Raw genomic sequence first — 12,483 nt, forward strand, 5'->3', positions numbered from 1 at the left:
CTCTCTCTCTCTCTCTCTCTCTCTCTCTCTCTCTCTCTCTCTCTCTCGCGCTCTCTCTCTCTCTTAGTTATTTTCTATGTTGTTGCTATATATTAAACGAATGAGCCAGTAGCTATACACTTTTTACATACTGACAGATATACAAAAACACCAAATTCAAACTGGAGGTATGGTCCCATGTGGAAGACATTGTCTAAAATTGTAGTTGGTGAAAAGTGACTATCACTCAAATATTGTAGCCTAGTTAAATATAATTTTTATGATACTTTGGCTATATTACATTTAAGTGGTATATATTTTCACTTTTATTCCACTTAATATATAGACAGGTTTAAGTACAGTGTGTAAAACATGATACAATATTTATACCCAAACAGGACATAAATTATTTAAAATTAGTATCGACCAGCTTCAGTACTCTATCGCGTGGGAGCTATGATTATGTAATATGATGAGGCTATAACAGGTTGCGTTGTGCTGACTTGATGAAGAATATCCAGAATGGTAGCGACATCATGTGGTCTACAAGTGTCAACATTATTTTAGGACGGACATTGCGTAAAGAAACAATACAGCCGTCACATACAACTTGGATGGAATATTGCTTTACGTAGCTGATCAAAGTGAAATACAGTGAAATACATTTTTACACGTGATTTGTTAAATATAAGCCTAACATTGATCTGGTACTTGCGAACTGGATTGACTATACATCGGTGTTGGTGTTCCAGTGTTGTGTGTATTTACTATTTTTTATTTGATATAGACTCATGAAATAAAGTTGAATTTTAAATTATATATTTATATTTCTTCAGTACTCTTTTTGTTTGTTTGTCATGTGTCAAATACATCGTAAAAATGTCAATGCAAATTGAGTGACACCATTTCATCTCGCACCTGCCTACATTATGTAAAATGTAATTATTAAAAGTCCACTGAAGCCAGTTCATTCATACAGTATTCTCGTTAATGCCAAAATCCTCGTTTCGACACTTTAATATCAACAACCCGTCACTTATCAAACATTAACGGAGTAGAATACACTTGTTAAACAAAATGTGTTTTTCTAATAGCACAGTGTATTGCACTGTTTGTATTGTTCTGCTTATCGATATATTATCGATCCAAGACCGAAAACTATGATGTATTTACTTACTCTTTGTAATCTCGCGAAGACGGATACGCGCACAAGTGAATCATCTCACTTCCTTAACGTACTCTTTGGGCACTTGAATTCGTCTGCCTCTCTCGCCGTAGTCTCTACTAACAGTAATCTTAACGTTTTAGTTGTATTCTCTCAGTAGACTCTAATCATATGGGTATGTTGATGGATCCGGCCTTACTTTGGCGTGTGACATCAGTACAAAAGTTCGTCTTTCGGGCTTCTTGGTTGGCTAACGTCAGTAAACGTAAGGTTAGCTTATGCTAAGTTCGCTAGCATATGCTAACGTAAACCGGTGAAGTAAAGTAGCGATAACTATCTGATACACCGATTTACATCATATGGACTGTTTTTGATGAATTGTTTTCCTTATAGCCATCTGAGTACCGCTTGGTTACGCTAAATCCCGTGCCAATCTACCTGGTTTGTAAGCTAAACGCTAACTTTAGCATTAGCACCACCTGGTTGAGTCTGCCCTGATTTATCTCAAACAGCAGCAGTATCACCTGCTGCCAAAATGATGGACTTTGATAATATATTGGACATCGCCTCGCAAAATCCGAGCACCAGCAATGTACAAGTAAGTCAAAGATACTGTCACTTGCACTCAATTTACTCAGGCCGAACGGTAAAATGGGGCTTTGTGGCCAACCCTGTGAGCACACCCAAGTGCCACCTCATCTGTCAGAGGGGATCTGATAAAGTAGCTAGCTGCTAACTTTCACCCTCGTGTCTCACCGTGCATGCGAGGCATTTACAAAAACCCGTGTGCTTGTATAGTGATCTTTAGGCCAACATATCTGATGAATAACTAAGACGTTAGAAGAGACTGTGCTTCATGTTCCCTATGCTGTAAATGTTCTCGTATTGTGTCTCTCCGAGCAGAAGAGATACAGTTTACAAGCTGCACCACCCAAAAAGTACCCGAGGTCAAAAGGTGTAAATCCTTCAGCTGTGCAGGCGCTTCTGAAGAAACAAACCTGTGACACGATAAAGAAAGGTAAAGTTCAGATTCATAACCAAAGAGCCATATACATACGGTGCAGAGTGCATTCTTCATTGATTGTTTTATGTATCTTCTTTTTTCAGAAGTCCAAATGAAGAAAAAGAAGGAGGAACTACTAGCAAAGAGGGTTGAGTTGAAGTCGGACCGTAAAGCACGAGCCATGGCTTCCAGGACTAAGGACAATTTCCGAGGCTACAATGGCATCCCGGTGGTCGAGCTTCCTAAGAAGAGAAGATCAAAGCTAGAGATGCAGCAAGAAAGGTCGATGAATGAGGAGGGCTTTAGGAATAACTCAATTGACCCAGATGATGAGGACAATTATGAGTATGAACAGTCGGATTCAGAATCAGAGCCAGAACTACGGAGACCTGGGAAAACCACAGGTTATAGTGGTGGTAGCAGCAGCAGCAGCAGCAAGCCCTCCTCTAAAAAATCCAGTGGGCCACCCAAGCCCGCTCCGCCTCCCATGAACTTTGCAGAGTTACTCAAATTAGCAGAGAAGAAGCAGTTTGAGCCGGTTGAGGTGAAAGCCAAGGCCGCGAAAAATGATGACAGGCTCCGGACAGCTGACGAGATAAGGGAGCTGGAGCTGGAGCGCAGGGCTAAGAGACCGAACAAAGACTCGAAGACAGACAGAGACAGAGATGGCAAATCTCAGTCCAGCTCTAGTTCAGTGAGAAAAAACACTTTTGAGAAGGAGCAGAAAAGCTGCAAACCACAAAAGGCCTCCCTGGAAAAGCAACGTCCTCCCAGTGGGTCAGGAAAGAAGTTGCATCCGACACCGACGAGCGATAAAGGCCAGACTTCTTCCAAGCCCTCTGTTGGTGGCAGAGAAAGAGAGAGACCCAAGATGTCTCACAGCGATCGAGACAGATCGAAGACAAACCTTTCTAGTTCGTCCGGTGCTGTGAACGGTAAAGGTACTTCGAAAGCCACATCTTCTCAGGTTTCAGCCAAGCAAGGGGGGCTCAAGCCCTCATCGAGCCACAAATCCAGCGCTTCAAGTGACCTTATCCTTAAAAAAGAAAGCTCATCAAGAGCCTCAGGTATTCCTGGGACCAGGACTCCTGGTTCAGCTGTAACAGGCCAAAGATCTCAACCTGGGAGCTCCCAACAGACCAGGCCCAGTCAGGGTGGCTCATTGAAGCAGGGACCTATAGTCGGGGGCCACAAGTCTGGAAAGGGAGAACCACTAAGGCCTAGAATTAACTCTGCTGTCAAATCCAGCGGTAATTCGGTGATGAGGCCTTCATCGGGCGGCCCTCCTAAGGCAGGGAGCCAACCTCAGTCGAGGCCTGAAGGCACACTCCAGGCAAGAGCTGGCGGGGTCCCACAGGCGAGGCCTGGTGGGAGTGGCCTACAGGGTCACCCTCGAGGTGGTGGATCCCGACCTCCGGGGATGGGACCTGGTCGGCCTGGAATTGGAGGACCAGTACCTGGGCGACCGACTGGCAGCATCGGATCAGGACCTGGAAGAACCACGTGCACCGTGGTGTCTGAGACCATTTCATCCAAGAATTTTGGTGGACCCAGACCGGGAGTCCCTCCTCGGCCAGGCATGCCACAGAGACCCGGGATGCCACCCAGACCCGGGATGCCACCCAGACCAGGAATGCCACAGAGACCTATGATGAACAGACCTCCAGGTTAGAATCGGAGAGTCGATAACGAGATATTACTAACCAACTGGACTTGTTAATTGGTAACTTGGTAATGCACTGGTATACTGTGTGTGTGTGTGTGTTATAGTAATTACAGAAAAAGCAACTAAGTAAGTATAAAACAGACTTTAACGGTAATGTTGCTGAGACTAAAATAACATTAAGCTTAATGAATGAATGCAAGTAAAATAGAGACAAAGAGTGACTTCAGCAAATGTGCTTTTACCAAATGGGTTAAAATCACCGCAGTGCAGCAGATAATGTAAAAACTGTCGGCCACAGCTAGGAAAGAGGCCTTCAGATCACAGTAAGCCCTTCTCTGCTCTCCTATTGGCTCCATGCTCTAATAAAGAAAGCCTTAAAGTTTAGTGTCTTGCTCCAGCATGATGGGCACAGCAACTTTCAGCAGCAGAACAAAGAGTTCTGAAAGTTACCTGTGTTTTATGTGAAATTAAATAAGGTATGAAAGATATATTCATTTTCTGTAATTAAGTATTCCCATAGGTATTTCCAGCTCCTACACTGTACACAAAACCAATTTCATTGTAGTGTACACAATAAAGCAATACACTTTATACACATTGCCTCATTAGCGACACACTACAATGAGTATCTTAAAACAGTGCATGTTTTGATATGATGTAGTAGGGCTGGGCGGTATGACCAAAAATGCATATCACGGTATATGAAAAATTCATATCGTATAGGAAATTAATACCGATTGAACCGGTATACCGCCCAGCCCTATGATGTAGTATAACAGAGAGCCTCTGACATGTTGCCAACGGCCTGAAACAACACACTCGGTATTACGGGACAAAGGGTTTATTTGCTGAACTGAATGAAGTGTGTCAGCAGCACTCGGCAGCCTTTGTCGTTCCTGCTGGGTCAGAGAGCAGCTATCGTTCCAACACAAACACTATTTCAATGTCATTTACCGTTTACCATGAAACAGACTTTTATAAACTCAATAATTCTCAAATCACCCGCTTGCTAGTTTACACATCCCGTACCTCCACGAGCAAGACCAAATGTCCGCTTCATACAGTATGTTTAAAAAAAAAAAAAAAAAAAAAAAAGAAAGAAAGAAAAGCCAATAATTTTTTTTTATTTTTTTTATCCAGGTCCAATGTTGCCACCTATCACCTCTGCATACAAGAGGAAATACGAGGAAGAGGAAGACGAGTGTGACTCAGAAATGGAGGATTTTATCGATGATGTAGATGAACCGCAGGACGACATTTCCAGGCATATTAAGGAAATCTTTGGCTATGATAAGAACAAGTAAGTGTTGTCCATCTATTCTGGTTACAAGTCATTGCTTACTGTATTGTTAATTCTATATAAAAAGACTGTATCTGCTTCTAACCTCCTCAGGTACAGGGACGAGAGCGACTACGCACTTAAATTCATGGAGAGCAGCTGGAGAGATATGCAGAAAGAGGAGGCCAGGAGGTGAGACGAAAACACTTCTCACCGTCCGCGACTATACATGAACTTTTTTTGTACAGAGAGCTGTGATATGTACCGCCTTTATTTCATGGTATCTTTCTGTATCTTTGTGCTTCGATTCTTCAGCCTGAGAATGGCTGTGCAGGAAGATCTGGAGGAGGAGAAAAGGGACCAAGTCGACCTGAACATGCAAAAGGCCAAGAGGAAAAAAAAGAACTGAAGCCCCCTTTTTTGTCGTTGAGAGGAATAAAAACAACCAAACAATCCTGTGTCTGCTGAAACAGGACGGGCGGTCTGCCATGACACTCAGCGACTGTGTCCACCTCACCGTGTGTCTTTCTCGCTGCTTCTCTCAATATGATTGGACCAAAACTGAGTGGAGTGGCTCACGGCATCCAGAGGGAAAGAAAACAATGTTAGACAAAGACAACCTGAAAAAGACAAAATATGAACAAATCATTCAGGCATTAGTCTGTGACAAAAAAATCTCACTTTCCCTGTTATACTATTTATTTACCCCACTGTGCAGTGATCTCAATTTCTTAAAAGGACCTGAGAACTGTAAATATGGAAGTGTGTTTTTTTTTTTTTTTTTTTTTTTTTTTTTTGTTTGTTTTTTTTAAAACTAACAATGACATCATCAGTTATGATAAAATGCTATTTTTCAGCAGAAGTTGTTGCATATTTTTCGAAACAAACTTTGATAAACTATGCAGAAAACTTAACCACTTACTGTGTTGTGCGTTCAAAGGGAGTTGAGATAAATGATTGCTTCAAGGGTTTATGTAATTGTTTTGTTTTTTCTCAGAGTAATATACACAGAACTTGGTTATATTAACAACTAGTAGAGTACATAGAAAATGGTATGATTTTTGGTTAAAACAATGACATATTCTCTAGCAATATATTATGTGGTACATTGTTTATACAATAAGTTTTAACTTTGTTAAATGACTTTGTCATACAATGAAAGCAATGCAGCTGTGGGAATAACCTCAGCGGCGGGTTTGCTGAAGGTGTGTGCGAGACTTTTTGTCCCTCTTGGCTTGCCGTACCAAGTGGGCGGAATCTGTCGTTTCGATTAGCTACTCCTGAAAGTTTGCGGAAGTTTATTTTGAACAGCTAAAGTTGAAGTCATACGTCAAGAGACTATCATCAGAAAGACGCTTGGTGTTTTGGTTGTACTTCAATAGATGGACCTCCGTTCAGAGAAAATACAGCGGATCCTCTCCAAGGTTAGTGACTCGCCAACGAGCAGCTCTAAACAGCGTGTTAGACTCACTCTGTCGACACATCGATGCCGGCTGTAGCATAGCAGGCTAGTCCAGGTACGCTGCTGTCAGCCTGAGACTGGCTCAACCAGCTCGACTTTACATCACGAGTCTATGACACAATGCGAGACGTAAACAAACTGCTACTTGTACTGTATTTTCTCAAAACAACCCCAGTGATGTGGACTCATAATGAATACAAATCGCTGCTCTGCGCTGTTTGTCTCAGTGTGTCATGAAGTTATTACAGGAGTAGCAATAGGATCATTTTGCCGTTGAAGTTACTTCCCGTTGTCATCCTACCCCTTTGATGACGGCTGTTAAAGTTTCCATAAGCTAATGAATGTGATGAGAGTAGTGGGCAGCTCGTTTGAATGTGTGATGGGAAGCAGCTCAAAAACAATAACATCCTGAATGGTCCACTGAACCCCTCACGAGTGTGGTCCTATGACATTGTTGAGCCTTGATTAAGTGATGGATCTTAATTTTTGACTTTGAAGTGAAATCAAAGCTGAACAGCAAAAAGAATATTAAATCAATCAAAGAGGTTATAAATGGGTGGGCTGAATCTGAAAGGTAAATAACAGTTATGCATATACACGCGTATACAAACATTCATGTAGTATATTTGTTTTTACTCCTGGATATTAGTACAAATTCCATGATGTTGCGGTTGAGGAGCTGCAGAAGATCTATCGAATCTACCCTGGGATGGTACCGTCCACAGGCACATACAGTGAGTTTTAATTGAAAAGAATAAATCTTTTGTGAACCTCCACATACATCACATGTATTTCTCGCTGAAAACTGACTTATTCCATATCGTCCTTTTCAGCATTTAGTGACGGCACCCAAAAAGATCTTGTGAGATTAGTTGGTAACATCCCGGTCCCATATGGAGGTAAGTCTGACCTCTGACACTAGGATGGTCCACTACTCTGTTTGGGAGAAAGGGACGATCATATCGGTGTGAAGTCATTATCATGCGCTGATGCCGGCGTCTCTTATCTTAAGGTCGCTCCTATAACTTCCCCGTTCAGCTGTGGTTGATGGACTCGTTCCCCTTCACTCCTCCCATATGCCTCCTGAGACCGACCGCTAACATGGTCATCAGAGAGGGCAAACATGTTGATGGGGGAGGACGGATTCACCTGCCGGGTCTGCACAACTGGGATTATGTAAGAGCTTACACTTTATTGGTGAAATGTAAAATTGTACGGAAGAGGTTCTGAGGTGTCCTCATCTTGTCTTGCTCTGTAACAGCCCAAGTCATCCGTGGTGGGTCTTCTGGCTGAGATGGCTGCCAAGTTTGAGGAGGATCCTCCACTGTCCTCGAAGTCCACAGTGGACAACAAAGACGAGCTCCTGGCTTTTGTTTCTAACATACAGATCAACGACGGTGATTCATCTGATATGCAGCTTGGCTGTTCATCAAAAATCTGATAATTGTGTGCTATTGTTGAGCTTAACTCGTGTGTGTTTCAGGTGGAAGCCGACGTCTTGATCAGCCGAACAACAAAGTCTCAGTTATCGGGGGAGGAGATTTAGGAATGGCATCGGTGATGAGTATTTTATCAAAGGTATGTGTCAGCGATTCTACTTCACGGCATATATTCACAGTCTTAGATTAGCACGTCAAATTCCTTTGTTGACGGCGGAATTTTCTTTCTTCTCATATTCATCCAGTGTAAAGTGGACCAACTCGTTTTCATCGACGTCTCTGAAAGTTCGACAAAGGGCGGCAGCACCGATCTAGAGATTTTCCGTCTGCCCCAGGTGGAGGTTTCCAGAGGTACGTCACTTTCTGCACCGTCATGTCTGACGAGCCTCTTGGCTGAGTCATCACTGATGAAAGCAGACTGGCGTTGTGCTGAGGGAGACTCTCCTCGATGACTCTCCTCTATGACATCAAGCAGTGAATCCCAACCACCTGCTGCTCTGTAGCTCACCCTGAACTTTGTCAGAAGGATAAACAGAAAACGACGTTTCCATCGGGAATTCATCAACAAAGCTTTTTAAGCGTCACCTATCTTTCCTACAAGGTATGCTGTCAAGCGTGTCTTAACTAATGATGATTATCCTTTGTCAGATCTGTCAGCCTCTGCAGGCTCCCGGGTCGTCGTCGTGACCGCAAATTCATGGAGCAGCGAGCAGTCGTACGCGAGCGTGGTCCAGACTAACGTGGACCTGTACAGAGGAATCATCCCAAATCTTGCACGTTTCAGCCCCAACACAGTCATGCTCATCGCCTCGCAACCAGGTTGGTGTCAGGACAAAAGAGAGACACTCGCCCTCTGAGGAATGGGCCTCGTTGCTCCTGAACCTTTTTTTTTGGTATCGTCAACTCTGTTGTCTTTCCTGTCACATTCCAGTGGACGTCATGACCCACGTCGCCTGGAGGCAGAGTGGTCTGCCCCCGACACGGGTGATCGGAGCAGGGTGTAACCTGGACTCGGAGCGACTCAGTCACATCCTGGATATAAACCTGAACACTCACAGACCGGCCTGGGTCATAGGAGAGCTTTCAGACAACAAAGGTGAGCCAGAAAAGATCAACGCAATAGTTACTTGAAGGCCTTGTGTTGCATTAAATGTCATTACACGAATCCTCTTCATTCCCCTCCCACTTCCTCTTTTAATTCGCGGCCATTGTTTGGATCATCTTCTATTTGTTTTGTTTTGTGTTGGTATCTATAACCACCAACGCTACACTACCTGCTAATGTCGTTTGTAAAGGCCCTTCATTAAATGACACACAAGATTGAGCTTGTCCATGTTGTTGTCTTGCAGTTGCTGTGATGAGTAACACTGGGCTGAGCTCCAGTGTGCAGCCAGAGATCGCAGCAGGATCCAACTCTACCAAACCATTGTTAGACAGGTGCTGGCACAAATTAGTATGACCTCGAGGGAAGGATTTAAAATGTGTGTTCATTTGAAATTGTGGATTTTTTTGGGGGGGGGATTAGAAAATGTAGCGATGCAGGTACCTCTCTGTGATCGTGCGTCACAAATGTATTGTTTTTTTTTGTGTACAAAGTTGCACATTTTTTTTTTCTGTGCTCGTAGAGCGTTTGAGATGATGAAGACTCGAGGACAGCGGTCGTGGTCTGTGGGTCTGTCCATCGCTGACATCACAAACAGTGTCCTGACGGACAAGATGAAGACCCACTCCGTCTGCACCCTGGCTCAGGTAGAACCACCAACGGTCTCGCATCAGAACAAAAGCATCATTCTCACCGTCGGCCTCACAAAAGTGTTGTGTGCTGTTTTACTTCATTCAATACCCATTGAAGTCAGATGCATCAGTGCTTGACACTGAAGTGAAGTTGTCTCATCCATTAGCAACTTTTATTTTTATTTTTGGGTGTTAAGACAATGTAAAGGAAATTAAAGTTAAGTTTACTGTTGCAACATCGAATGAACTAGTTCTTGCACATTTTGCGTAAATTCAGGTAATTTGACTATAGAAGGTGTTACGGGTTCATCTGAGCTCTCCGTTTGCTTTAGGGCTGGGGTGGCATCGGTGCAGAGGTGTTCCTCAGCTTGCCGTGCATCATGGGATCAAACGGTTCCACGCGCTTGGCCGGAGTGTCACTGGGGTCGGAAGAAGACTCCAAGCTGAGAGAAAGTGTCACCTCCCTCTCTGACCTCATGGGTCAGCTCAGGATATGAAGGATAGGATTGTATTCCCAGTTTGGGAGACAGCAGCTGCTTGTTGACTGTTCTCGAGTCAACACACACACACACACTACAGATGGACTGTGCCTGTGCTGAACACTAGAATTTAAGTTATGCATAAAATGACTGTCCTAAATCCATATAGTTTAATCATGAGATTTGTTAGATACTGTGTATAAAGTGTGGGTACAAAGAAAGATAATTCAGAAATATTGAACATGTTACATGAATGCACTGTTATATTTTTGGAAAGCCATGGACTCTTATGCAAAAGCATCTAAAGAATACTGATGCTTGTAGTTTTGAAATATATTTTTGTCTGAACTACATTTACCAAAGAGGACGTAATCATCCTTACATTTGTACTGATCCATTCCTTACATAATTCCTTTGGAGAGAAATCTACAGGGTGCGAGGCATGTATATTATATTCAGGTGCTGGGGTGGACTCATTGAAATACAGCTATATATATATATTCAAATATATATTTGAATGGCCTTATTTGTTGTCTTAGTGCTGTTTCCATATTTGAAGCAATCAACATTTCAAATGCATTCGTATTTGAAGTGCCGTTGCTCTTTGTGTAAAATACTTTGCACTGCTAGAACCTCTAATATGTACAGCAAGACTACACGATGTGGGTGTGCAATAAATATCTGAAACCAGATGTGGATCGTCTCTGTGGGAGAGAGAAGACAATGGACAACTACGGTTCATCTCTTTATAAAACTCAAATGAGTAGTTGCATAAGTGTACATAAGCTTTGGTCTGAGCTCCAGCATCACTGATGTCAGCCCGCTTCATAAAAAAGAGCGGTGATGTACAGTTGGTCAGGTCACATGACTCGATACTCCAGCAAACCAGACATGTGTGCAGGTCGAGATTCAAGTTCTTGGGTAAGAATCGCAGCAGAAAGACCAAAGTTCATGAACAAACCGTAAAACATCCGTTAACGTCACGTCTTAAGATGAAAAATGATTTTTTTTTAGCAGTAACCTGGAACTCCATTAGAAATCAACTGAATACTTAGAGAATTGCAAAAGACAAAAGCGATGTTAAGACATGGTATGTAATGTAACAATATAAACATGTTTGAGTAATAGGTCCTTGTACAGTATGTTATGGCTCAACTTCCATTTCTTAAGATCTTTAGCTCTGAGCACCAGAGTCTTTGCAATGGCTCTAAAATACAGCTGTGCATATGAATTCTTCTTTTCTGCTCTGACAGTATAGAGCAGTGTAATACAGGGCGTGTCCTTTCATTATTTTTAAGTCTAGCTTACTATGTACACAATTATAAATAGGCATCATAGGAAGCATTTATGTCATGGTCAGGACGAGTCCTCCCAAAAGCCTCGTCACTGGACGTGTGCTTGAACACCAGGACTTCATTTTAGAGCCTGAAGTCAGATACTGCTGGTCTGTAACACTTCTGACCACCAGATGGCGCTACGCTTAATAAATATTGTGGGCAGGATATTTACTGTAGCTCCGTGCTGACAATATGTCACATTCATGAAATCCTCCTGTTAAGTCTTATAGTTACACCATATTAATGAATATATACATGAAAACAGAACATTATTGCTGTGAAATCAATTGTCAGACACACAAAACTTTTTTTTTTTTTTTTTTTTTTTTTTAAATTTGTCACCCTAACGAGTCAATTTAAAACAAAAAAAGCAGCAAAGTACCCACTGCTACCTGCCGGGGGGGAAAGAAAAGAAGTGAGCGGGCTTCATGTGAAAGTCACTTATCTTTCCTGTTGCTGGTGGTCACACCTTTAGCAATTCTTTAAAAGTCTGCATGCAAACTGTGTTGGTACAAATCGGTTTAATCAAGTATTGACCTGAAGATACAGTAAGAACCCATTATAGTTTGATATGCTGTTAAGAGGCTTAAGCCTGCTCAGTATAAATGTAGAGGCTTTGGGTGCTGCAGCAAGGATGACCTTACTCTGCAGCCTCAAAAGCCCTTGTGTTGATGGCCTCAGGGCACTGCGATGAGGTTAAGACACTTCTGTTGGAACTAACTGGAGATGAAGCGGTGGAAGGAGAGGTGGTGAGTAAACACACTCACCCTTTGTGCAGCAAACAGTAACAGACAGCAGTTTTAAATACAAGTTTGACACTTAGAAAAGTTTACCAAAAAAAGGTGCAAGTATCACATGCATCTGTACATATCAATGGAAAGAGTCCTTTCAGTCACACACACACACACACACACACACACACACACACACACACACACAC

General features: G+C 42.6%; 2 protein-coding genes across 2 annotated transcripts; both read left to right on the plus strand.

Moving 5' to 3' along the window:
- Positions 1–1,205: 1,205 nt before the first annotated feature.
- Positions 1,206–5,883, plus strand: spty2d1 (SPT2 chromatin protein domain containing 1). Its single transcript, XM_031861381.1, has 6 exons — positions 1,206–1,742; positions 2,048–2,162; positions 2,252–3,814; positions 4,954–5,113; positions 5,207–5,284; positions 5,408–5,883. Exons 1-6 carry the CDS (start codon positions 1,680–1,682, stop codon positions 5,499–5,501), a joined length of 2,073 nt encoding a protein of 690 aa, XP_031717241.1. The 5' UTR covers positions 1,206–1,679; the 3' UTR covers positions 5,502–5,883.
- Positions 5,884–6,342: 459 nt separating this feature from the next.
- On the plus strand, positions 6,343–11,414 carry uevld (UEV and lactate/malate dehyrogenase domains). The gene is made up of 12 exons (XM_031861394.1): positions 6,343–6,516; positions 7,204–7,288; positions 7,388–7,453; positions 7,567–7,730; positions 7,816–7,951; positions 8,038–8,132; positions 8,239–8,344; positions 8,642–8,812; positions 8,925–9,089; positions 9,343–9,430; positions 9,619–9,742; positions 10,060–11,414. Exons 1-12 carry the CDS (start codon positions 6,475–6,477, stop codon positions 10,222–10,224), a joined length of 1,407 nt encoding a protein of 468 aa, XP_031717254.1. The 5' UTR covers positions 6,343–6,474; the 3' UTR covers positions 10,225–11,414.
- Positions 11,415–12,483: the final 1,069 nt, after the last annotated feature.

The sequence above is a fragment of the Anarrhichthys ocellatus genome, unplaced genomic scaffold (assembly GCF_004355925.1).
Source record: "Anarrhichthys ocellatus isolate YVR2014 unplaced genomic scaffold, GSC_Weel_1.0 scaffold2, whole genome shotgun sequence".
Lineage (NCBI taxonomy): Eukaryota > Metazoa > Chordata > Actinopteri > Perciformes > Anarhichadidae > Anarrhichthys > Anarrhichthys ocellatus.

What these genes read in the sequence shown, in the direction of transcription:
- spty2d1 (XM_031861381.1), top strand. Translation starts at nt 1,680, where the DNA reads ATGATGGACTTTGATAATATATTGGACATCGCCTCGCAAAATCCGAGC. An exon ending in CTGTGACACGATAAAGAAAG is followed by an intron (nt 2,163 to 2,251) that starts GTAAAGTTCAGA and finishes TTCTTTTTTCAG; the next exon opens with AAGTCCAAATGAAGAAAAAG. An exon ending in TTTGGCTATGATAAGAACAA is followed by an intron (nt 5,114 to 5,206) that starts GTAAGTGTTGTC and finishes TAACCTCCTCAG; the next exon opens with GTACAGGGACGAGAGCGACT.
- uevld (XM_031861394.1), top strand. Translation starts at nt 6,475, where the DNA reads ATGGACCTCCGTTCAGAGAAAATACAGCGGATCCTCTCCAAG. An exon ending in CCAGGTGGAGGTTTCCAGAG is followed by an intron (nt 8,345 to 8,641) that starts GTACGTCACTTT and finishes ATCCTTTGTCAG; the next exon opens with ATCTGTCAGCCTCTGCAGGC. An exon ending in AGAGCTTTCAGACAACAAAG is followed by an intron (nt 9,090 to 9,342) that starts GTGAGCCAGAAA and finishes GTTGTCTTGCAG; the next exon opens with TTGCTGTGATGAGTAACACT.